Source organism: Amblyomma americanum, chromosome 2 (genome assembly GCF_052857255.1).
Source record: "Amblyomma americanum isolate KBUSLIRL-KWMA chromosome 2, ASM5285725v1, whole genome shotgun sequence".
NCBI lineage: Eukaryota > Metazoa > Arthropoda > Arachnida > Ixodida > Ixodidae > Amblyomma > Amblyomma americanum.
Window position 1 is genome coordinate 83,964,281 of NC_135498.1, and position 24,674 is coordinate 83,988,954.

At 44.9% G+C, this 24,674-nt stretch overlaps 1 protein-coding gene across 1 annotated transcript in view; it reads right to left on the minus strand.

The window, feature by feature from the left end:
• Positions 1 to 11,394: 11,394 nt before the first annotated feature.
• LOC144119847 (putative sodium-dependent multivitamin transporter) overlaps positions 11,395 to 24,674 on the minus strand; it is a 44,390-nt gene continuing 31,110 nt past the window's right edge. Inside the window, exons 8-15 of the mRNA XM_077652369.1 lie at positions 23,567 to 23,655; positions 23,098 to 23,207; positions 22,132 to 22,199; positions 21,958 to 22,044; positions 18,338 to 18,507; positions 16,338 to 16,438; positions 15,014 to 15,134; positions 11,395 to 11,536 (exon numbers count right to left, since the gene is read on the minus strand). Coding sequence (XP_077508495.1) covers positions 11,395 to 11,536; positions 15,014 to 15,134; positions 16,338 to 16,438; positions 18,338 to 18,507; positions 21,958 to 22,044; positions 22,132 to 22,199; positions 23,098 to 23,207; positions 23,567 to 23,655 — 888 coding nt within the window. The remainder of the gene's footprint in view (positions 11,537 to 15,013; positions 15,135 to 16,337; positions 16,439 to 18,337; positions 18,508 to 21,957; positions 22,045 to 22,131; positions 22,200 to 23,097; positions 23,208 to 23,566; positions 23,656 to 24,674) is intronic.

Sequence of the window (24,674 nt, forward strand, 5' to 3'; positions counted from 1 at the left end):
AGTTCACTCAACCTTATAAAATGACCCCCAAGAAAACTGGACCTGTGAAAGAGGCAGTACAGCAGGGCTTCGTATAAATTTCGAAATAATGGGGTATTATAACTTCCACTGCCATTATTTTGGCGCTTCGCTTTCATCGAAATGTCTATCGAAATGTGGCCGCCGCCGTAGAGATTCGATCCCGCAACATCAGTCTCAGCACCCGAGAGCCGTGGCGACTAAGCCACTTCGGAGGGTGCTGTGTCCTATATGCGCAACAAGCACCTTTCATCGGGCATAAAATCGGGCCACTTTTATGTGTGCTTTGTACTGCAGTTTTCTCTCCTTGCCGTTACGCCGCTGATTCTGCTCCCACTGTCTCACTTTTCCAAATTATTCTGACCAGAGATGAAACCCATGAGCAATGACTGCGTTACCGATAGAGCGGGAATGAACTGTGTGCGCGCACATCACCGGAAGGCAGCGAATTATTTGCCGTTGTTGGTTTGGAATGCCAGCAGCTAGCCACTCTCAGCGAAACATGGTTGTAGTGGTAGTGTGCATTAGCCAAAATGAAGACGGCAAGTTTGGTGGTAGCCTCCCTCGCTCATGGCGTGCACATGATCAGCATGCCTCCTAATCTTCGATTTTGTTCCCAAAGCGCCGGAGATTCAAAGATCCCGATGTTGCTTTGCAGCGGCAGTAATGTGGGTGATAAGTGACACCATGACAACATGACAACAAAGTTAGGTTATTTTGTACCTGAGAGAGTGGCAAACGTATTTAAGCTATGTATTGCGCACCACCCTCTCTGCCTCTCCCCCCCCCCCCCCCCCCCCCCGCCTCGTTGTATGCCATTGTCCGCAGGTGGAAATATGACGGTCCGTGCTAGATTTCTGGGGCGGCGTGGTTCACTGCTGCTGTATATTGTAAATATTTTTACATAAAACCATCGCCTCAATAAAGCCACCCATTGTGCAGTGTCGTCCCTGAAACAGTTTGCGCGGTAGCGGAAAACTCACAGCACCCAGAGTTTCGCAGGAGTGAAGCCTTTGAAATACTGAGAGCATATGCGTGATTTTCCGATGTACTCAAGCCGAGCTCACCTAACGTGAAAAACGAAGTAGAAGAAAGGATAAAACAATTTCTTACAATGAATGCATCCCCTCCAATGAGCGGCGGTTCCACTTCAGAGTTGTTCAAAAATATGTCCATGAAATATAAACATGCCCCGTCCTAAACTAGCGGCACAGCTACGCTCATTCGGCTGGAAACGCTTTTTATTAGAAAGTGTACCACTGGTTTCGCTCAGTGGCGAAGACTCTACGGCAGTTGTGTAATCGTCACCACTCTTGTCTAGAGTGCTGAATCGTTGTGCTGTGCAGAAAACAAAAGTGAAATCTTGGCTCGACTGCTCTATGACTGAAGTAATGCAATTGAGAGAGCAAATCGCACGACTTTGCTGATTCATATTCGAGCAAGCATTGTTTCTACAACCGAACGCCTGCTTCAAGTTTCACTTCATTTGTGGAACAGCACAGGGTTCGAGCGCTGTGGAAAGGCGTGCTTACGAGCGTACAGGCGGAAGAGCAGCAGCACAGTGAGAAAACAGCTAACATTGAACGAGCATCTACGAGTGCTCGAAATTTTTGTTTGCCTCTACGGACTCCACTGCGCACGCTCACAAACAAGAGAAAGTTTTTAAGAACACAGCTTAGCTTGCCAAAGCATCATTTCTTTTTCCGAATATTGTAATGTGCTTTCAAGTTCAGTTAAGCCTATACGATACAAAAACACGCTCATAAAATTGCATCAATGAATAACGCTCCTTTAAATATACTTCACTTCTGCCCGCACGCCCGTTCACAGCGCAATCCGATGTTCTACAGTGATGCCCAATAACTGATAATACCATATACCATCAGCGATGCTACTTCAGAATAACGCTGAAGTCGTTGAAGGTGCCTCTGTAGGCGCAGTTTGCTTTTCCCGAACGTGCAGATGTGCATGAAAAAGCACTGGCAATAGGCTGCCGCAACATCTCGGTTAACAATTATGACGGGCTTCCAGCCAATAGGTTCAGCAGCCAAGCACATTCCGATCTTCCTACCCTGCATTTCTGTCCGAAATCACTTCCGAGAGTGTAGTCTAGAATAAATTACCTGCCGGTGATTTCTCCAGCATGTAGGCGTCGGAAAGGCCAGGAAACTCTATTCTTTATTTTCGATTGTTAACACAGAATACGACCGTTTCAGTTGATTGCGCCGAAGGCAATACTGCCGCTGAGGCCGGGAGTGTGGTCTATAACCTGCGAATCGGCAGCAGAATGTCGCTACTAGCCAATGCTGAGCTTCAAGAAATAACAATGATGGCGGTCGGGCTTCTTGACAAGAATTTAAAACAACAAATGGTGTATGAGCACGCAATCAAACAAATGAAAAACGAAACCGCCTCAACTTCGTGTACATGGTTGTGGGAAAGTATCGAAATAAGTACGAAAACTGTGGCAAGGAATAAAACTAAAACAAGATAATTGTTTTAGGATACGCCCTAGGAAGAACGTAGGTGGTGGGGTATGCCATGCACATTTTGCAGCACGACAAGTGCTACGGCCACTTGATGTCAAACTTTGTTGGCACACACAGCAGGAATAGCGCTTCGGCGATGCGGCAAAGCTTTGTTGTGAGCCAGCTGCCGGAATGATAGCAGCTGTGTTCTAGATTATTACATACAGAAAAGCACGCGTTGCGCCTCGGTTGAGGTGTCGATATTGTTCGATAATGTGTGTGACCACCTGAGCTTGTTCATTCCGCAAACGGTTCATGCATCTTTCCACGCCAAGATCTTGGTAGAAAAGCAACTGCTTGTTTTCCTCATGATGCATTCTATGATAATATGATATCGGTATCCACGGCGCCCAATGCAGCGATGGCACTTTTTCAGGGAAGGACGCTTACTTCTTCATCGATGCCACCCAGAGAGACATGATGCTCCAGGCTTGTTTACAAAAAAAAGCATTCGTCCTCAGAAGGCGATAACCTTGGACCAAAGGTCGATTATTGCTTTGTGCTGGGTCTAAGTCCATGCGCAAGATTGATGTCGCAGGAACACTGCTGAAGGACACCACCTTATTACGTCATCGGGTTGATGCGTCATGCGAGGGACCGCCAAACGAAGTAGCTACCCGCCAGACATTCTTATACAAAAGTCAGGAGGGTGGCTATGTCGTTTGACAGTCCCTCGTACGATGCATGAACCCGATGACGTAATAAGGTGGCGTCCAACTGTGCAGATTTGTGGGCTGTCGAAGTACGTTGTGACTTTCTATCAGAGTTGCTTGTTGGGCGAGTTGGTTTACCATATTGAAAATATACCTGCGCTCAAAAGACACGGACTGAAAGATAAAGACACACACACACAGCGCTGGACTTACAACTGAATTTTTTATTCGGGAAACACTGCTCTTTATACACATCAGCACATTTATCAGCTGCTGATGTGTATAAAGAGCAGTGTTTCCCGAATAAAAAATTCAGTTGTAAGTCCAGCGCTGTGTGTGTGTGTCTTTATCTTTCAGTCCGTGTCTTTTGAGCGCAGGTATATTTTCAATATGACTTTCTATATCTGGGCTGCAAAGACGCCAGATGACGAAAGAGTAGCGTGCGCTCTATCTTCCTTGCGGAAAACAAATTTAACTTCATGCTTCGCGGTTCTAGCCCAAGAACAGTACGTTGGCTCGGAGTAGGGTGAAGGATTCTGCACATATGCGAATACTGACTCGGGCGTGTCGTCGAGGGTTTTCTGGCTTTCGTCTTTATTTGAGACTTTTGTCGCCTCTCTGTTGATCTTTATTCTTGAAGTTGAAGAGAATTCTGTGGCGTCGTTGTTCGTCGTCGTCGGTGGAGAAACTTCGGTGTTTCGATGTAAAGCAACCCCACACGCAAATCGTTTTCGTTTTAAGTTTCACCTGTGAGGGCTTGGAAAGCTTCCGCGCACGACGGCGGTGGAGTTACGGCGTTGTGATGCCAACGTGCAGCTGCTGCTTCGCGTGAGCAGCTGCTGCTCACGCGAAGCAAGCCATCAGACAGGCAAGCGGACGAATACAGGACGCGCATGCGCCTGGTGATCGGCCAGCGCAGTCCCGATGCGGCCACTGCGCCACCTGGTGGCGCAAAGGCGGCTTCAAAATGCCGCTCCGGCATCTAGGAAAATTTTGTCCCTGACTATACTTGGGCGGCGTGTTCGCAAAAATGCATTTCAAATGAAAATTTCAAGAAAACTTTTTTGGAGCTTGGCCGCGGGCGGCCGCTTTTCGCCGCTTACGCTCGTCAGCCGCCATACTCGTCACGCGACCCGGCAGCTGCGATGGCTGGGAAGAATTAACCCCGTAGAGAACGTGTGTGTAATTTAGAAGGCCAACCTCACGAAGGCCCCACGTTGGGAATGCGAATGCGGACGTGTTGTGGCCAGCCATCCAGGCCGAGTGGGACAGGCTTCGCGATGATACAGTTGTCATTCGTTCCCTCTATGAGTCTATGCGGTGGTGTCAGACAAGCGTGGTTGCTGCCAACGGAGGATTCTCTAAGTATTAGAAAGTGTTTTTTTTTTCAGCGCCGCCTGGACAATTTTTTGTTTTTTTATTGGTTTTATGTTTCACTGAAATAAATGTGTTGCCTAATTATTATTTTGTTTAGTTACAATTTACGGCGGCATAATATTTATGCAGTGGTTTTGACAAGCAGCGGGCAATAGCGCACAGCCGTCCTCCACCGTAGGCCAGAAGTTACAAATAATCAGCGAAAGGAAAAAAGAGAGCGCTTCATTTCTCCTAAAAACGCCATAAATGCGACGGCCACCGTGAATGCGCGCCGCCGTCGCAGTCGCTGGGCCACGCACCAAGTACACCGACCACATGGCGGCTGACGAGCGCAAGCGGCGAAAAGCGACCACCCGTGGCCAAGCTAAGAAAGAACAGCCGCTCGCGCGAAACGCGCTATCATACAGGCAAGCGGACGAATATAGGACGTGTATGCGCCTAGTCATTGTTTAGCGCAGACTCGATGCGGCCACGGCACCGCCTAGTTGTGCAAAGGCAGCTTCAAAATGCCGCTCCCGCATCTTTCAAAATTGTGTCTATGACTGTACGTGCTTAAGAGAAGCATAGAAATATACATAAAAAGGCGTGTGCACTCAAAGCTTGTATAAGAAATACTTCGTCCTTCTGGTGCCCTTTCTCATCACAGACAGCCTTGCGCTTGTGCAAGTCATAATCTGCGCGACCTTAACTACTGTACTTCCTGCAGTTACCTTGTGGGCTGTAGCTGTATTGATTGCAAAATAGTCTGCGGCGTGTATTGCAGCTGCCTAGCCGCTCTCGTCCTGTGAGAATTCGCGGAGCAGTATACCCCTCCCCCCCCTCAAATTAAAGGGGTTGCCTGTGGTCTATCTTGCATTTCAGGCGCTTACGTCAACAGAGAAGGATAGTAATCGTTGTGTAGTAGGAGAAGTAATTTAGGCACCCCTATCCTGCCCAAACGTGCTAACTTCGAGCCTTCTCATATTCCTGTGTACGATCAGCGGTTTGCAACAGGTGCATCTGATTTCCCTCTGTCAAGCCAGAGTTTAGGGACTAGGAATAAAATGCTTACTCCGACATCATTATTCTAAATAAACAACTTTTTATGCCAAAACACGTTCTTCATTTCCAGGCTTTTCATATTGGAAGACTCTGCCGTAACTTCCACTGATTTGGTATATCAAAACAAGAGCTTTCTGCGTTCCTTGTCAATCAAAAAAATCGCCACTGTAGCGGAGAATTCAACACACGGAGAAATTATAACCCACGAAGTGAACCGCCACAACAACGGTATGGAGGCTATGTCCACACCGATCATGAAAACTCTTTCTGAAGACAAGCGAAATTAGTTTTTCCAAGCGTGCTTTCACGAACCCAAAATTTGCTCGAGTGATTTGTTTTCAGCTGGTTAGATCGCAGAATTGAAATAAACATGCTCATTAAACTGCTAGATTTTTTGGGGGGGGGGGGGAGGAGGGGGAGGGGGATTGTCACCCTCTCTAGGCCTCACTGTCCTCACCGCATTCAGCAGCTCACTATCGATCGGCGTTCTCTAATTGCTGGAACTTGTAGCTGAACACCATTTTCTCGTTTTCCTTTTCGTTTCTGATTTTCTATTTTTCCTTTTTTAGTGCGCTCCACGCAAGGGCGACCCAGACTATACATTCACCAAATTTCCCGCCGTTTGGATTAAGCAGGCAGACAACATTGGGTAGACGTTGTCCTTCCTGCGCCTAATCAGCGATGGAAAAATGCGCCATGACTGACATAGGAGCAAAAGAAGACAAAGAAAAAAGAGGAAAAATGCAAAAGAACATGTCAGCCAAAACAAGGAATTTTTGTCATCTCCTGATGGTGTGGGGCATGTTTACCCGCCCAAATGCGGGGAGAACTTTATATAAGCAAAAAAGGAAGGTGCATGAATACTCACCTGTGGAAGCGCGACAATTCTTTGGATGGTGCTTATAAAGCTCACATCAAGGAATGCATTACAGGAAATGCCGCCGTAAGCCCTCCCCCCTCCATAGCCTAGCGAATAGGGCCCTCCTATTTTTTACAGCGACAGCTGCCAAGTCCCCGTCCCCGGGTTTCGCGTCGTCGTCGTAAGAGTAGTTTTACTGGTATTAGTAGTAGAAGTAGTAATGGTAATAGGAGCACGTCATTGTCGTTAGCATAACTGGAAAGTGTGTTTCCATGACAACCATTCTAAGGGGGGTTACCATAGGAAAAGAAAGATTTTACTTCAGCGGTGGAATGCGCAACCGGCGTGTGGTTTCTATTGCAAACATCCGCAGGGTGGCGACCGCACAAGGAGGAGGGTATTCCAAGAGCTAGGAATGTGCAATCGGAGCATGATTGCCACGGGAACCAACCAGAGGTCAATTACCCTAGAAGGAGGAAGAGGAGGGTTATCGTGAACGAAGGAGAGTGTACCGATAGCAGAGGTATCTGCAGGAGGAGGGTATGGCGAGAGCATAGGGAGGCGTAACCTGGGGTGATCACCACGGAACTGCCCGGAAGATGGCTACCGTGGAAGGAGGATGATGTGGTGCGAAATGACGTATCGCCAACTGGAGGGTGATTACAGTGGAAGGAAGAAGGGACGGCGAAACACCAAAGCGTAAGCGGACGGTGGTTGACGGGAACCACCCACAGGATAGTTACCCTGAAAGTAGGAGGGTATAGCGAGTACGTAGGAACGCGTGACTGGAGGGCTGTCACCGTGAAAAGAGGAGGGAAAGTGCCGCTAGGGTGGAGGAATGTAACAAGGTACATCTGCGGCAGCTGCTGCAAAACACGTCACCCGAGGAGAGGGCCATCTGCGGCGCCGCGCGCCTAGAGCGGCGGTCTGGACAGGAGAGCATTTTAAAAAACGAGCATTTGCGGAAACCTGAAAATAGCGCTCTCGAACTATACAGATGGGAAGTCGCTTTCATATTTTCTGCCCCAAGATATCCAAAACTGAATACCTTAACAGCTGTCGCTTAATACGGCATTAGACAGTGGTTCCCATCCTGTTAATTTTTCATGAATCTTAGGTATTGTACAAACGAAAGGATAGATTTACAAGAGAAATCAATGAAGAATTTCATATTTAAAAAAAGCCCGCGACACGGGCATACGCGCCCCTTCTGTGCTTGTTTATGCGTTTTCATGCGAAATTCTCTATCTTGATTCACTTGATTGAAGTAGCAGGGGTTCTTTTTGGTGTGGCACATGAGCGCCTGGTGGTTACAAAAGAATACATTGTTCTTGATTATATCAAATAACCTCAAGTGACTAACCAGCGCCGGTCTTGAGTTCTTCCTTAGCCTTTATTGCAGCGTCGTTTTCAGCTTCAAAAGCGGTTCGCGTGTTGTTATTCGTGCGTATCTCTAGGCTGGTAATTTGCCTCCTTCAGCATGGTAGTAAATTATACGAAGCGGGAAACTGGTTACAGTGCCTTGTGAAATAACCTTGAAATGTGAAAGAAAGCTAACTCCTCTCACTCATTTGCAAGGGCAACTTCGATTGCCACATTGAGAAACAGGAGAATGACCTAAGTAATTATCACAGCCGTGCCGTCTGCGTCATGGATGTCTGCCACACTCGCAGCAGCACACTTGACCAAATTCCAGCGCCATGATTCTTTGACATCTATGATTCACTACACATTGCGTTCTGTTCTTACGTTCTGATTGTGCAGCGTACAGTGGAGCAGGATATATTGAGAGCCAGCACTCATCTACTCGAGAGGGAACGTTCAATGTATTTGGCGTTAGGTACAAAAATTGTTCGGCTCTGTGGGCAACGTCACATATACAATGTCAAACAAGAATGCCAGGATGCCGTAAAGACTTGCGAACATCTCGCTATGCCCTCAGAAAAGCTGGCGTAATTTAGGACGTGTCAAACAGCGAAGAATGCTCTCCAATGCTTTTTCAGCAAAACATTTTATTGTTTCATCTGCTCGCGAAAGAAGTCATAGTACCGAAATTAATATCTATGGTAGAGAGATGTATAAATTGGTTTTTATCCTGTACCTTTCCATGCGCTCTTATTTATACCCGGTTTTTTGGTAGTTTTGAGCGTGGTTTTGAGATCTTATAGTACTTCTGGTAGCCAGAAAAACTTGAAAACTTGGAACCATTTCTTCTTAGGTTGCGAACTATGGAATAATATATCACCTCTGACAGGAAAGCGCTAGCTTTAGTTCATAATTTTGTACTGTGCATCGCGTTTCAGTAGAAGTATAACATTCATGAACTTTGTATAAAAGTTTTATGCGTTAATCATCTCCCTATGTGCGGGACGGGAGCCAAATATGCGAAGAAAAGGGAGGAAGACCTACTTTTCTCTTTGTGAAATGGAGTGCACTCAGTGCCAATTGAAGATAGGTGGACTGTATCAGCATCTCACAAATTTATTTATTAGCCAACGTCAACCGATGCCCCACATATAGAGGCTATGCAATAATTTTACCATATGACGGGTCCATAACGTTAGTTTTTTCTGTGGTGGAGAAGGGTAAATATAAACAACATCAGCAGGTGCAGGTTGCGTTCCACTCCAGGTGTATAATTATCGCTTGCATACGTTGTGTAGGAAAAAAAATTCATTTGCAATTATTCGTTCGACTCGCATATTTCAGCTAATGCGTTTTCGTGATTTTCGCAATCGCTAATACCCGTCTGTACACAGATTTCCTTAGTTATTTGCCTACAGCGTGAAATTCTCAATCAACCTATACGAACAGCAACAGCCAACGGATGTTGACAAGTCAACGTGCCTGAGTATTAACGTATGGAATGTGAACTTCACTTGATAGGTTGACAGTTATTCTAGACTGTGTTTCGGGCCGCCAAGAAGCGCCGAGCAGTGGGTGCCAGTATGAATCTCCACCTCCTGTGATGTTTCGCCGGCACATTTCACCTTCTCCGCGAGAGCATTTCTTTCAAGGTCACCTTCAGCTGTGGTCAACATCGCCTCTGAAAGTGAAACTATGTCATATAAAAAATGTATGGCGCATGACCAACTTCGATTTAGTTCTAGAAAAGTTAATTGTACCTAGACGTTGGTGCAACGTAAACTGAACCTAGTCTGTGCAGCCTACTTCCCAACCATCTAATGGCTCTCGAGAAAGCAGGACTTGGAACACCGACACATGGGAAAAATGTCAGAAGATTTAGCGTGATTAGTCCAAATGCGAATCAGATGTGCTAGCACTTTGGTTTCGGTTCGAGCCTCGGTTTTCAAGGTCAAGCAGACTTCAGACAAGGATCGGCGAAATCGGACTTAAGCTCCGCCTGAAGGCCATGATGCGATAGCTTTAATGACTTGGTGCCAATATATGCAGAATTGTTCATTCTACCTATATGCAACGTGCTATACGCTTAAACGCGCATGAAAGAAATGTCATTTGTATCGTGCTCGGCAAAGTATATAGTGCGTTGCATGTACGCTGCTCGACCAACCAAGCCAATATCGGGTACATTTAGTCGTCATTCTGTAATTAAGATTCGTAGGTCACTGGTAGTCAGTTTACCACTCCTGGCGCATGGCGCAGTGGTTAAGCGATGCGCCTGCGATGGCAGGTGTTGCCGTCAGTGGGGCTTTTGAGACCCGGGTTGCTCTTGGCAACCTTTTGCGACCAATAATTACTTGAACTGCCACCTGCCACAATGGCTAGTTTTCTCACAATCCAATGGGCAGGTTGTGATTGTGGTACATGGTACATGGTCACGTGCCATGGGAGGCCCACCAGCCGCCTAGTTGGCAGAGGAACCTCACAGACAACGGCTAAGTGCAGGAATAGAACATCTAGTGATAAAACACTACAAATTTCTTTAGTTTCTGTTAGGCAACACTATCAAATGGAAAAGAAAGGGCACATAAAACAACAAATTTTCGCGAGTGCTCCCTGCAAATTTCGAATGGACACTAAAGCTCCGCCGTAATGATATGACGCGAAAGCGTTAATGAATTGAGGCCCGTACACATGAAATTGGTCACTCTTAAAGTTATTCATAGGTCCCTGGGAGTCCACACACCGTTGCTTCCGCGATGATGAGGTACACACCACTTCCTTGCGATGGCAGCGCCTGCCATTGCAGCGCATCTCTAGTCTATCCAGTACGTCGCTACGCGTACTGCTTCCTGACGGCTGTATATTCTGAAAAATTTAATCAACTTCAATCATTTTTTCTACCGTGTTATGAGTGCCCATGCTTAGTAGTCCCTCGGTTCGCGCCTTGACCGGGAAACCAAGTGGCTTTTTATGTTTTGCTTTTTGCCAGGTGGTCGAAATTGTCTGGAGCCCTCTACTACGACGTCCCTCATAGACTGAATCCATTTGGCACGATAAACCCCATGAAAAAAAATCGAACATGCGGCGCGAAGATACCTTTCCCACGAAGAAGGATGACGGACAAGGTAAGAAAAAAAATGTGAGAACAACAAAACTATAGATACAGTAACGTATTCAATTTCAATACAATGTTAAACAAACTGCGAGGAAACTTTTCCATTCTTTAGTGCGTAGCTTTCAGTTAGTTTGAGGTGGTTTTTTACGAACGCTTGCACAGTGTAATTGCATATATGCATTCACAAGGACTGAAGCTTCTTTTAGGGTGCCGCGTCAACGAAAATGTTAACAGGGCAGTTTTTGTTGTTTTAATAAAGCGGAAAATGGCACGCATTCTGTGGCCTGTAGAATGAAAATTTCATTTTATGCAGCAAGGCACATGCCATAGCGGCTGATATAATTTACAGTATCTTAAAAAGCCAATAAATTGAAATTACCTAGTATGATTTTACCAACTTTATTGTGCCTCAAAACTGAGAGTTAGGCACCGTATTGGTCATGTCATCTTTAACAATAATGCGATCGGCACAGTCTTGTGCTGCCGAAAGAGGCCGAAGCTGATGTCCGAGGGCGGTGCGTTCGTTGTCGCCTCCCTCCAGCTCATCTGCGGCGCCAGTTTCGCAGGTTGTTTCGTCAAGCTGTGTATAGAGAATAAGAAGCATGGTTTTAAAGTGCCTGAATAGAGCGATTCTATTTTGCAGAAAGCACACTGTAGTGCAGTTCAGTGACCACTACCTTTCCATAAATGGCGCTTGCCGTATAAACTGACGGCCAGCGATCTTCGGCGGATGTATTTAACATCCTTCTTTGCGAACAATGTGTTGCTCCAGTTAGCAAGAGCCTTACCCCCGAGTTGAAACTCATATTGTTTTATTAATTATTAAATCATTTCCATTACCTCCGTATTTAGCAGTTTTTTACCATAACCTAATTTAGACTATATCTCTGCAGAACTTGCTCGTCTTGCTTATTTTCATAATATAGTGGCAGGAAAAAAGGGCGGGAACATAAAACCCTTTGACTGGAAAGATTACAGGAGTAGAAATAATTTAAATTAAAGTCATTAGTTAAGCAAAATCTATGACAGCGACAATATATCTACCGTATGTCTTCCATTTCCCGTCTCTGGCGTCAGCCGTCCTTACCTATCATCTTTACTCGGTGGTAGCGTTCCACTGAGCTTTTGTTCTCTTTTCTTTCTATTCGCGTTATCCTAAGAGAGAATCAGTTGAAAGGAACCCGAATTACTGAATAAGATCTTTTTCGGCGAGTTGGTGCATGACGCAAGACGGCTGCCGCGTAATTACGGCATCATAAGAAAGAGAACTACACGTGCGCGCAATACTAATAGTTTATTTTATAGAAAACAGGTATAGAGCATCAAGATTATGCAAGTTACGGGTCGCATGATCGCTTCGAACTCAGCAAGCAAGACGAAAGGTTCACAATCAAGGTGTAATTCTTATATTTCCTTGAGTATAAAGCTCTTCTGTCATTAGATTTATAATAGAAAAAAATGTCTTAGCAAAAGCAGTGTCAAATATACGTAGCAAAAGCAGTGTCATACACGAAGCAAAATCGGTCAGAATACTGGAAACAAAAACGAAAACAAAAAAGTTCAAACGAGAATAAATCCAAGAGCAACAAAAAAGAAAACAACCAACAACATCCATTTTTTTTCTCGGCTGCGCAAGCGTAACAAAAGCAAACGAAGGTCTCTTAACGAGATCATGTCATCGCAAAAAGTTCCGAAAAGGGTAATTTAAGATTGGTTCGAAGAGCTACAGATATTTCGTTAGCACACATGTGCCTTTCTGTTTATTCACAAAGGCCCCGAGTATTTCACCCGCCACCTAATAGCGACTACTGCCTAGCATCTTAACGCCGCTTATCAGCGGCTCACACATCGACCCTACTGTCCTCCCTGTTTGTTCCCTGCACGGTCCGTGTTGTGTAATTAATCCCACTGACGTGTGGAGGTGTCTCCGCAGGAATGTCTCATTCAGCTCGTGAAATATCCGCGCAGTAGGTAAACGATCGCAGGTAAGCAGCCAGCCGTGACACCGCAGGCAGCGCCGTTTGCCACATGAGTGGCAGGCGTGTTATGATTAAGAAACTCTAGTTGATGCAGCAACTCCGCTTCAATTTTGCATAACAGAATTACAGGGGACACTTATGCTCTGCCTTAAGGGTATCACATGATACCTTCAATAGATTATGCCTATATGTGAAAAATTGGCCGTTCTCTACTTAGCATCACAGATCGCTTGGAGGCCTCATAATGGGAGCCCCAGCGCAGAGGCACAGACGTTAAGCGACGCGCCACAGCCCTGAGATGGCAGCTGATGCCACCGGTGGGGCTTGCGCGGCCCAGGTTGCTGATCCTGAGCAACCTCTCGCGACTAATCATTAATTCAACTGCCACCCACCGTGTTACTCAATTTTCTCGCAGTCTGGTATGCGGTCCATGATCACGCCACAATATGACGTGACATAAGTGGCCCAACTGCCTCTAGGTTGATTTTCTGTGAATTTTTGCTGAAAGTTTCGCCCGCGAGGAATGACGCCGAAGACGACTCCGGATTTTCTGCGACACGAGCTCCTTAACGCTCTCTCGGTAAATTTAGAGAGGGGGGTACTTAAGCTCCGTCCTTAAGGGTATGATGCAAGAGTGGTTCTTCTGGCCCACACAGACACGGACACTGTGTACTCCTTCACAATAATCATGTGAAATACCACACGACATGCATATAAAGCCTGGCGTTTAGCCGTACAACCCTGCCTGCGGGCCGTAGCGGCAGCTCGTCGGACTCGCAACCATTGATTCACGGGTTTCTGATACGCCACTGCTGCGGCTAACGCCATCTATGGAGCCTCTCATAAAAAACACATTTGCGACACGTGCGGATTTCTAGAGCGAAAGTTCTATTACTACAAGTCTCCCACGGTTTTGATGCTTGTTTAACCTTGAGGCCCCGCAGCGCAGGCAAACCACGTGACTCGCCAAGCAGAGGCGCACCTGCGTGCGCTCGCCGGCTCCGCCGCTGTGATACCACGTGATTAGGAGAGGGCCGGCTGGGAGAGGCGGAGCTGCGCGTGCTACCTGGCTTCGCGGTTCAGATAGCGCGTGATTAAAAGAAGGTGTAATTGTTGCTACGTCAGAGGTTTCTCCTTCAGTTTCGTCTTGGATGAGGCGCCCGCCGGACTAAAGTGTCTCAATTCTTCGGCGTCGTTGTCAAGCCGTGTCCGATCAACCATTCGATATAGCTCGTTCAGAAGCTGTACTGTATACCGCAGAGGACCTGAGCTTTCGCTCTTTATAACGAGGTTTAGATGACTTAAGCCCCACAAAATTTTCTGTCACGCCGACGGCAACGCCGACGCTGGTTTTTCTGCGCAACGGGGTCTGTACGCTTTCCAGTAATATTAGAAAGACGAAGTACTAGCACTGGCGTGGTACGTGTTTCTCTGGTGCAACCATTGCATCCGCCTCCTGCGCGGTCTTCTGCTCGCTGCTTCCAGATCAGCGGTATCGTCCCTAGGGGCCGCTTTTGTCCCCAAAACAACATTGGCGGTAGTCTCGGGACCATTAGCATTGTTGAAGGACTGCTGGCGAACAGCTTCTTGGCGTGGTGCGATGGTGTGCGCTGCTCAGAGCGCGCCAACGACGGCGGGGAACTGTGGACTTAGCTGAGCAGAGCTCATGCTCTAAGGACATTATTCTAAGATGCATTTATTAACAGGTGGAACACTATAAGTACTCGGAGCAGCTAAAGGAGATCTGGCAGCAATAACCAACTGGTGTAAACAGCTTAAACAGAGAGCTCGTTCGCGGTTGATCAGCAATGGCAAAAAAGTGCGGCAGCCGCTTGGTGCTTATCGCCTTCTTCTTAATGTGTGCGGTGAAGGGCACCGCCGCAGACAGTGAGAAAATTAAGCATAAGTTTTGTAAAGCGATCATCGATAACGGAGGAGGACAAATAGCCCATAGTCTTCATCGATTTCCTGACAATGTATCATGCGCATGAAACAGTAGAAGGAGCCAAAAAAAGGTAATGATATAAAAACTGTTGAAAACAGCACAGCTCGATTGCATAGTGGATAATTCCAAGCACATAATGCAAATTTTGCGAAATCTTGCCTGCAGTCTTCTACGAAGAAAATCAACTCGTCTCCAAATTTGGAGAAAAAACGAACTTGTGAGGTGTAGGTTCTCGCTGGTCGTCTTGAAGCCACCTGCATAAAATAAGCGTGGCCCGAGGAGGTGTTAATAGAAATGTGTGTTCGACTGCATGAAAGTCCGTGAAATGGAATTTGGTCGTAGCAACAGAGTTTGCTCGTTAACAGGAGCCGATCAACAGAATTAAAATATTAGCTTTTTCACTTTTTGTGCTACTCGATAAATCGGGCACAATGTGATCAATGAGTACAAAAGTTTGCAAGAAGCCTAGCAGTTTACAATAGCGTTCACTTCATGAAAGGGTGTGCGTGCCACACCCCGAACAAGTGTCTACAACATTCCAACTAGACAACGACGATATCCTGTTAAGACAGAGCTATATCATGTTATATGTTAGCAGTAATTTAAAGCACAGTGGGTAGGTGGCCAGAAACCTTTATTTATGATTTTTTGTAGCACATACTTCCCTGATGTCCTTACCTTCCGCTTGTGTTCTATACGTGATTACCGTTTCCAAAAATAAATAGCAACAGTGCCTCGTTACAAATGATTGGTACAAAAACTTTTTTAGAATCCTAGACTGCTCCCCTAAAAAATGCGTACGAAGGGGCACTCGTTAAAAATGCGTTAAAGAGCACTAAAAGGCAGTAATGAATCAGATATAGCTGATAGAAAGCTGCAATGTGTCTCTGAGGAGCACATTTTAAACTTCAGGAAGCAAGCAAACAGAAACCATTCCTTCACGGTGGTGTCTCAAATACACCTTCAGCGTAGTTCTAATATAACATACTTCATCTTAAAAGGCGCACCTCGAGAAAGTGTGATACGACACTCACGCGAAGAAGCGCCAGCTATTGTCTTCTGCTTTTGGGAAGACCAGGACTGTTTTGAAGAGCTGCCTGGCAAGTGTATGGAGACTATTCTGCCACACTGGGGTACAAAATTGAACCTCGTTTCTTGATGCGTGTCTTAAATTTTTGCAATACTTTTTGGTCTTGTTATATCACCAATAAAAAAAGTGGCTTTTTTAAAAGAGAAAAAGCAATCCTAGTGCCTATCGAACAAAGATTATAGCTTACAAGAACATTTCCAAACATCTGAAAGCTCTTGTGCTGGCACGTCTCGCATAGAGAACTTTGCTTTGTGGAACATGGATCTCATCTGTGCCCTTTCAATTACACCGCATGTCTTTGAGTACTTCGGCGTAATGTTTCGTGCATCAAACAGATTAGAGAAGCGGAAGCGCTGCGTATACTCACCTGTTGCTAGACTGAAGAGATTGCCCAGCAAGATCGTGAGCACAGCGCCAGCCAAGGAGATCCAAAAGAAAGAGAGCTTATACAATGGGAATACGTTTTGGCTGCATGAAGTAAGCAGAGAGAAGTGTTATTTCACATCGTCAACGCACAACAGTTCCACAAACGGTGCCTATGAAAATTTTAGGCTAAACTAGTGATCACATGAATTTTCAACAAAACTTTGAATGATATGAACTAAAGAATTAGATCTTGAAGGTACATAATAAATTGCATACGCTGGTGATGCCCATCAAGTTTTAATATTTATTTTTTTCTTCTAAGAATAGCAGACAATTGTCTGCTACCAAAGAGAAAGAAAATCTTTTCCTCAAAGTTGTTCTAATAGGTGCTTCCTCCCCCGATTTTCGAACGAAGTCAAAAGTGAAGCTAGCGTTAGAATGGGACACCAATGGTGTGTATGGTGTTTGCCCCGCATTCGTGCTGAACACACGAGACGCACGCTCAATGTACGATGCTCTGTAATTTATGCTGCCTTCATTAGTCTGCCTCCATCGTTTCAACGACGTTAACTTGATGCACCTCGCAATAATTGAGCAGTAGTATTTTGTTTTGAAGCAACTCCCCGCTCTCGGGCTGAGAGTTCCAGATGTGAAAATGAATGGCGTAAAATATCTCCCTACAAATATTTTTCTACCTTCCTTTCTGCCATGAGTTGTGATGAGAATTACGAATTTATTGATTAGCAGAAAATACCTAACGCTGCAGATATATTCACGCTTTTCTGAATTTAGCACCGGCCAGATCCTGCTTCAAGTAGGGAATAGGTACTGTTGTAAGATACGCAGTCGGATCTAAGTAATCCGAATTCTTGGTATTCTCAAGCTGGTACTTTGTTAACGTCAACAGCATGCCATCAAGTTCACAAAATTCTTTAAGGGTCCCTGAAAATTGAGCTACTGTGGGAGGGCTGAGTTAATTTTAAACATCTTTAGCTGAAAGATCGGCTGGTGGTTAATCATTGCTAAGGATTAACTATAGTTCGAAAGAAAATGTTCGGTCTTTTCTTGTACTATATTACCCGAGGTGCCAAAATTAGCAGGGCACTGAAGTCTGCTCATGTGGAGGAATGCGACAGCGTGAAGTTTCTAGAACTCGGGTTTTTTCCACAACGCCAGTGCACGATCTATTGTTTAATCTTTTTAGCTTTTATTTTTCATTTTATTCGGTTTTTATTTTCATTTTCTTTTATTTTTGTTGTTTTATTTTGTTTTTACTTTATTTTTTTCTACTTTTCAGATACAGGTGCTATGCCGACGTCCGTGGCTGTTCTGACATCCAACTACTATGTCAACTTTCATTATGTCGTCGTAGTGTAATTAAGTAATTACATGTTATCAAGTGTCTCCACGGCAACATTTTATCACACACTAACACAATCAATCGTTTGCACGTTTTTCTTTAGCGAACGACGTAATCGTGCGAAGAATGTTTTGCTGACACGAAACACTGGACATAAACACGGGCTATGTCACGACAAAGTGTAATTTTCGGGTTTAATTATCTAATTGCAATTCATCAAGCAAATTTTTGCAACAGCAAGTTCTCATCAGGCGCCAACAAAATCGAACTTTTTCACATGTATTTTTATATAACGTGAAAGTCGAGCCCAGAAGCTGTGTCGACGTCCGTGGCTATTGTGACGTGGAAGTGCAAATTTTGCGTTTAATATAATTACTAATTGTAGCACATAGACCAAAATTTTTCCACAGCGATATCTTATGACGCACTATCTAACATAATCAAGGTTTTGCACATTGATTTTAACAGAGCGATGTTATAGTGCGGATCATTTTCTTACACGAAACTTCGGATATAGCCATCTAATGCTTTCGAATTAATAAATCTACACACAAAGAACGAAAGTGAGGTTCCAAATTGATATCTCTGTGCTTTTTGTGAATGCATCTGTTAGGATCATTGTGGTTATCGGGGCTCCAAACCTTTGGCGTAATGACGAATGCAGAGCAAGGAAAGTGTTATTGCTCGTTAACGCTGGGCAGCGGTCCAGAGTTCCATAAAGAAACGGCGACGCAGTGAAGCCAGATAGCTTCCTTCCAAGCCCGTGCCACAGCTGCAGCCCGCAGACAAGTAAGCAGGCCCAAGATGCGGCCTGCAAGTAAAGAAGTTTTAAATAATCATTCAGAAAAGGATTCGACACGGAATGCGGTTCGAATGTCTTTTTTAGCGCATCAGAACTGTAAGAAACACCTGAGTGCTTATTGCTTTCTACGTCTATGTTGCTGTTGTGAATCTATGGCTGTGCGATTACATCTAGGTAAGAAACAGACCAGAAGAAAAAGGACAGAAGAAGATAGCATACGCGCGGAATTCTGTATTAAAGTTTGCTGCTGGTGTTTATAGAAAGACTCAGCACAACCGTCAGCATGACAGACAGTAAGACCAATCAGACGAATTGCCATCAAAAGGACGGCAGTGAAGGAGGAAACTTTAAAAAATAGTGCAAGCAATTGTAAAAAGCAGGATTGTCTACGCCCTCCCATAGATAAAATTAGACAGCACTGAAGAAGCCAAGACAGCGGCTACAATTAGACGCGCATACAAGGTTGCATTAGGGCTACCGAACTGTACCTCCACCGAAAGCATAGTTTCTTACAACTAGAGGGAAAGCTGGCGCCTCGCATATGGTAGTTTTCATGGAGCTTCCTCGAGACCACCTCGGCCACCATGGGCACTCTAAGCATCATGGGCGGAGAGCTACCGACTGCAGAGCCACAGGTTTTGGCCAAAAAATAATGCAAAAACAAATGATGTTCGATAATCATGAATGTCCTAACATTAATATCCTGTATATAAATTTCAACAAACGAGCAGAAAAGCATGCAAATGTAAGTTTGCCTAAAATAAGCGATGGCTTGCTCTCCTATTGGCCAAGTATTGGCCAACAGGAGAGCAAGGGAGGAGAGAAGAGGAAGGAGGTAGCACTCCTACTGGCCACAAAAGCCAATATTTAGTGCTTAGCAAGCGCACTTTTAAAAACAAATATGTTTTCAAAAACAGTCTCTCGCTTCGACAATTTAGGAGGTTGTTTCATGGCATATCGGAAAACAAAAACCTTTTATTGGCGTCGCATGATGCTCCGTTTCCGCTACTATGAGTTTTCCGCACTACGTTCGCGCCAAAGTCGTGTACGCGCGGGGCGCGCCGTGGACGAAATGGGACCTCTCAGTGACGCCACTCTGTGTTCCGGAAAAAATCCCACTGTCCTGCTCAAGTAGCTCATTGCCCCATGATGCTTTGCGTGCACATGGTGGCTGACGTGCAGCGCCGCCAGCTTTCCCGCTAGTTAATAGTAAGAAAGTCTAGGACGGAAATACTTCTGGGCCTAAGAGTACACAACACCCTAGACTGGCTTAAGGAAGCACATTTAACAATGCAACAAGGACGGCTTTCCTGCACCAAAGTAGCAGGAAGGTAAATACTTTACTGCCTAGGATGAGGCATCGAGCTGCCATCACTAGATACCAAGGCACAAGTACCTAAACATCTCACTCAGACAACACATAGTGTCGCCACTACCTAAGAATCCTGCTCCCCTGCTAGCATCCTGCTCGCCACGAGGGGAGGAGGAAAGCTGAGGGAAAAGCTGAACAGAGAATGTACAGCCAACATGAACACTCGGCATATGTAGATGCCCCACACTACCGACAGAAAGAAGTGTTTGCACTTGCGGCGGTGGTACGCAAGGGAGGCAGATGGTCGCCGGCACTATAAAAACGAGGTCCTCAGAAACGGCAGAAGAGACGGCTATCGCCCTTGCCATCAATAACAGCAATGCTGATAGTATACTAATCGACTCTAAATTCGCTATACGCAATTATGCGAGGGGCACAACTTGCCAGGAAGCAATTAACATATTGGGTCAGACAAAAAACTTCGAACTATTGAGTTGATATAAATCCCGCCTCATTCGTAGGACCCTGGTAACGAAGCGGCGTACAACAAAGCTCGAGTGTTGGTCAGCCGAGCAGGGGACGTGGTAGTTACTTAGTTTCCCGAAGTACAACCTAGCATCATATCACGACATTACTAAATGTTTCAAACGAGAAGGGAAAATTTTCCATCCTCCAGACAAAACCTTAGATTAGGAGCAGTAGACCACCTGTAAGCAACTCCAGACGCGATCCTTCATGTCTCTTTACTAGCATCAAAATTGTATCCCAGTTATTACAACCCGGAATGTAGACTATGTGGCGCAATAACATTGTGGAACTGTAAAGAGGAGCCGCCAACGGAATCTTTATTACAAATTCCTAATCTCGAGCTATGGGAGGCCGTGTTGGTCAACTGAGACCTAGGCGTTCATACCCGGGCCTTTGACTGGGCTACTCAGGAAGCTGTAAGCCGTCGACTGAGAGCCACATAGCTTGGATCATATACATTTTTCCTTTTCGGACGAAATAAAAGTATTGAAATCCAATACGCATTATATACCAGGACAGAAAAAAAGAAAAAGAGCTGGCAACTAGCAAATGAAAAACGCACTAAACACAAAAATAGAATGCAGATGAAGGCGACGGCTGGATTCGACATTTTGGTCACGTGTCGAGGTCATAATTAGCACGCATATATGCGTGCCTGTGAAACTTCCCAAGTTATTTAACACCGCTCTGTTTATATATCAAACTTCCGTAAAGGACGAGAACAAAGACTCAGAAAGACCCATACGGCTCTTGTCCTCGTCTCTTGACTGTTTGAGGATATCAACAACCAGCTAGTCCGTACTTTTACCGTTGTAAACGATTTTTCTGCACCGTTACGATGGTTACCTATACGGCCTCTCTCATATTGAAATTCAGCGCACTATACGTTAAACGCAGTGTGTCGTGACCATAAATGTATTTAAATCCAGGCCGGTGGGAATGGTGTATCTATGTGGACAAGTGAGTAAACACTGATTTGTGGGGCATTGCTTTTCACAGTGTCCTCGCTCATGCGCACCCTCAAATCAATGCACCTATCGACAGTGGAATGAGAAGGTGCAGGAGAGGCATTGGTGTTTTAATCGCCCTGCAAGAATACTCGACGTCTTGCAGCCTTTTCCTTCCCATACATTTCATCTCGTGGCACGCGGACCTTCTGATCGTCCAGAGATCAGAAATGCATTGTAGCAGAAATTTCAACGCGGTTTTGATGAAACAAAAATCTCTAGCGAAGAACCAACAGCCTCCTATAAACGCGTGTGGTCTCTTGCTGCGGTGACAGTCAGCCCGCTTACTCAGTGCTGGAAGATATTACTCAGGCAGGTCTGAGACATCAAATCTTAGCTAGAAAGCTGCTTTACTTATGCAAAATACCACTTGTTGAGCTGTTTCTGAAGTTCCAATCTCTCTCATTAACTTAACACTCTCCATTTTATTTTACTTTTCCCGTGCGAGTTATGTTATTGTGTTGTGGCTCTAGGGATAAGAATGTTTTATAGCAAGGCGTAGGTTACGTCCTGCTTTTGATGTGTCAGACGCGGTTTCAGTGATGATTGCGGAAAGGCCTAAAAGGTGAGAAATATCAAAACCCTGAACACTTTCGAGATTAAGAGACAAACCTTTGCGTTCACCCATGGTGATGACATTGCCAGTAGTATGAGTCCTGAGAAAGGACCGGAACCAGAACAGAAGAGGGACACAAACAGCTGCGAAAGATTAAAGGCAAATAAGACACCTTAGTAACCCAGGCAGAAGGAATACTGAGGAAACAGTGGAACTTCTTGTGTACGTACGGGTGTAGCGCTTCCAATGAAAGGCACGAATATTGCATAGACGGTCATTAAACCGCCGCTCGCAAACGCTGAAACGAGAATTATTTTTCGAAGCAATAATTACCACCTTTTAGACAGGTTCGTCTCACCCCGAGAAGTTAGCGCCATGGTTTCCAATGCAGCTCATAAGCGTTTTCAGATGACGTAGGCTATAACCGTCATTAGTTAGTGGTCTATATTGTCGCTATGCTCATCATTAGTTTCGATAACGCAAAAAAGCAAAACATTACGCGAGCACCATGCTGCAGAATCCCAGTGGCCAATAAGGAAGCACCGCAGGGGGTGTGAGTCAGTGATTGCCCTTATGCACAGAGATGGTATAAGGTTCTTTGCCCACACCCGCCGCGTGCTTTTTCGTGCTATTAAAGGAATCAGACATCTTCATGCTTTATTTTGGACGCTCAGAATAAAGAATTCGCGCAGTCGTCTCAATGTGACGAAGTTTTTTTCATTCTGGATTTCCATGTGTTATACTCCGGCCTTTCTACTTGCCTCTTCACCTCTGCAGTTGCTCGTGCATCTAACAGAATATTTGTTTACTACGTCTTCGTACATTTTTCATACGTCCTCTTCTGTTCGTTGTGCGGTCTGTACCTGATATCTCTTGCTAATTGCTATACAGTTGTACTTGTTAAAGCTGCTTTAGAAGTGCTTGTAATGCTTGGCAATTATCTACTCCGCCCTCATACATTGAGAACTGAAGTGATTGCTTTTGAAAGTATTGACATCATAATATGCCTGCACTTATTTGGACTTCATAACCGCCTGCAAATCACTAGCATGCAGTAAAAAATGCATAGAAATGACTAGGCTCAAGAAGCGACTGCTGGTACTCAGGATCAAATCACTGTGTTCATCTTTAACTCTAAAGGTGCTTACATAAAACGAAGAAGATTTTCAAGAAGAGGTAATTCAATTATTGCGTACCTAGAATGCGGATGAGGATGACAGATTTGCGCTCGTCGATCTTCACGAACGGCGCGATGATATCGGTGTAAAATGTTGCTGCATGAGAGTTGATGACCGAAGAAACCGTGCTGCAAGATTTTGGGCAAAACAGAACGCAATAGTAAAGGCTGACGCTGTTCACGTTTACCACGGTACAAACAGCAAAATCAGAAAACACGCACAAAAAATAGGCCGAGAACAGATTTTAGGTGACACACGTTGGAAAATTACTTCTACATGTCTTATGCTAGCAATTGTGCAAAGCTGTCATCGCCTGCCTGTGTACGCGTCATCAATCTATGATGACGTGTCCTTCACAAGCCCTGAATCTTAACCACTGGCTTTTTGGACAGAATGGTAATCAATCACAGTGCACCAGCTGGTTGACAAGGCGTGTCTCAGGCACCTGCAGTCCAAGTTTCTCTGTGGAAGTGTGCTTACACCCCACCTTGTGGAAGCACTGACGTGACCAGCCAGAAATAATCCTCGTAGCATGGTGATGTCAGAAAGGCTTTCCCTCATGTAAAGAGGAACAATCTGAAACGTGAGAAAGAAATGAGAAAAACTGTTCGGAAGTAAACCCCATACCAAATGGCATTCAAAATGAGATGCCGCGGTTTATATTAATTATTTGCTTGGGAAGTGTCCTGTGGGGAAGGACACTACTGGAGCAGAGAAGCAGTGTAATTTATTGTCCAGGCTGTTTTCTTAATGTGCTTCATTTTTATGTGATCATTTATTTTGGAGGGTTTATTGCTTAAGAGAGAGTTATTGGTTAGAACACGTGTACACGGAATGAGTTTATTGAAGTAACTTATGGCCGATGGCTAACACTATCCCGGAGAAAAAGACGGTTCATAACACTCTACGGATCTTTACAGGGCCGTGAAATACCCAGCTCGATGTGGACTACGCTAGCAGTGCCTGTAGAACGGCCGTCCCTCTCTGCCACGCTCACCGCTGACTGAGGTGCAGTGCATGTAGAAATACATGAGCTAATGCTGTCATGAGCATTTATGGCTCATATTACGGATAACGGCGGCAGATAGCCAGTTAACGTTTGTCTGCCGAAGCCAACTTAAAATTATTTAAAGTACCGTTTGTAAAGTCGTACACCTAAGCCCACTTTATATCAAAGACCCATGGAATCTTCCTGTCATAAAACAAGAGGAAGGGAACGGTCGCTTCTCCTTCAAACTGTTTTCATTCGCATGAAGCTATCCTTTTTTTCCTATTTTAGACAAAACACACAATGTTGATCGTGTATAAAGCTTTCACGGAAAACACGAGTCAAAACTTCATTGATGTAAATATTCGAACACTTCATTTGCGGGAGCTACCATTAATTTTTCACCTATTCCTTACAACTGCTGATTTTAGATGAATGCATATTTCTTCCTCCGGAATTTTTCAGATCATTAGAAAAGCTAGTATTGTGTTCTAACTTAAAGTTTAGAAAGAGACATTTTGACTCACATTATGTTTTAAGAAATATCGAGTGACTGAGGCTGCCTGGATACGGCTAAAAATTTATTAAAACCTTTTATTGAACTAAT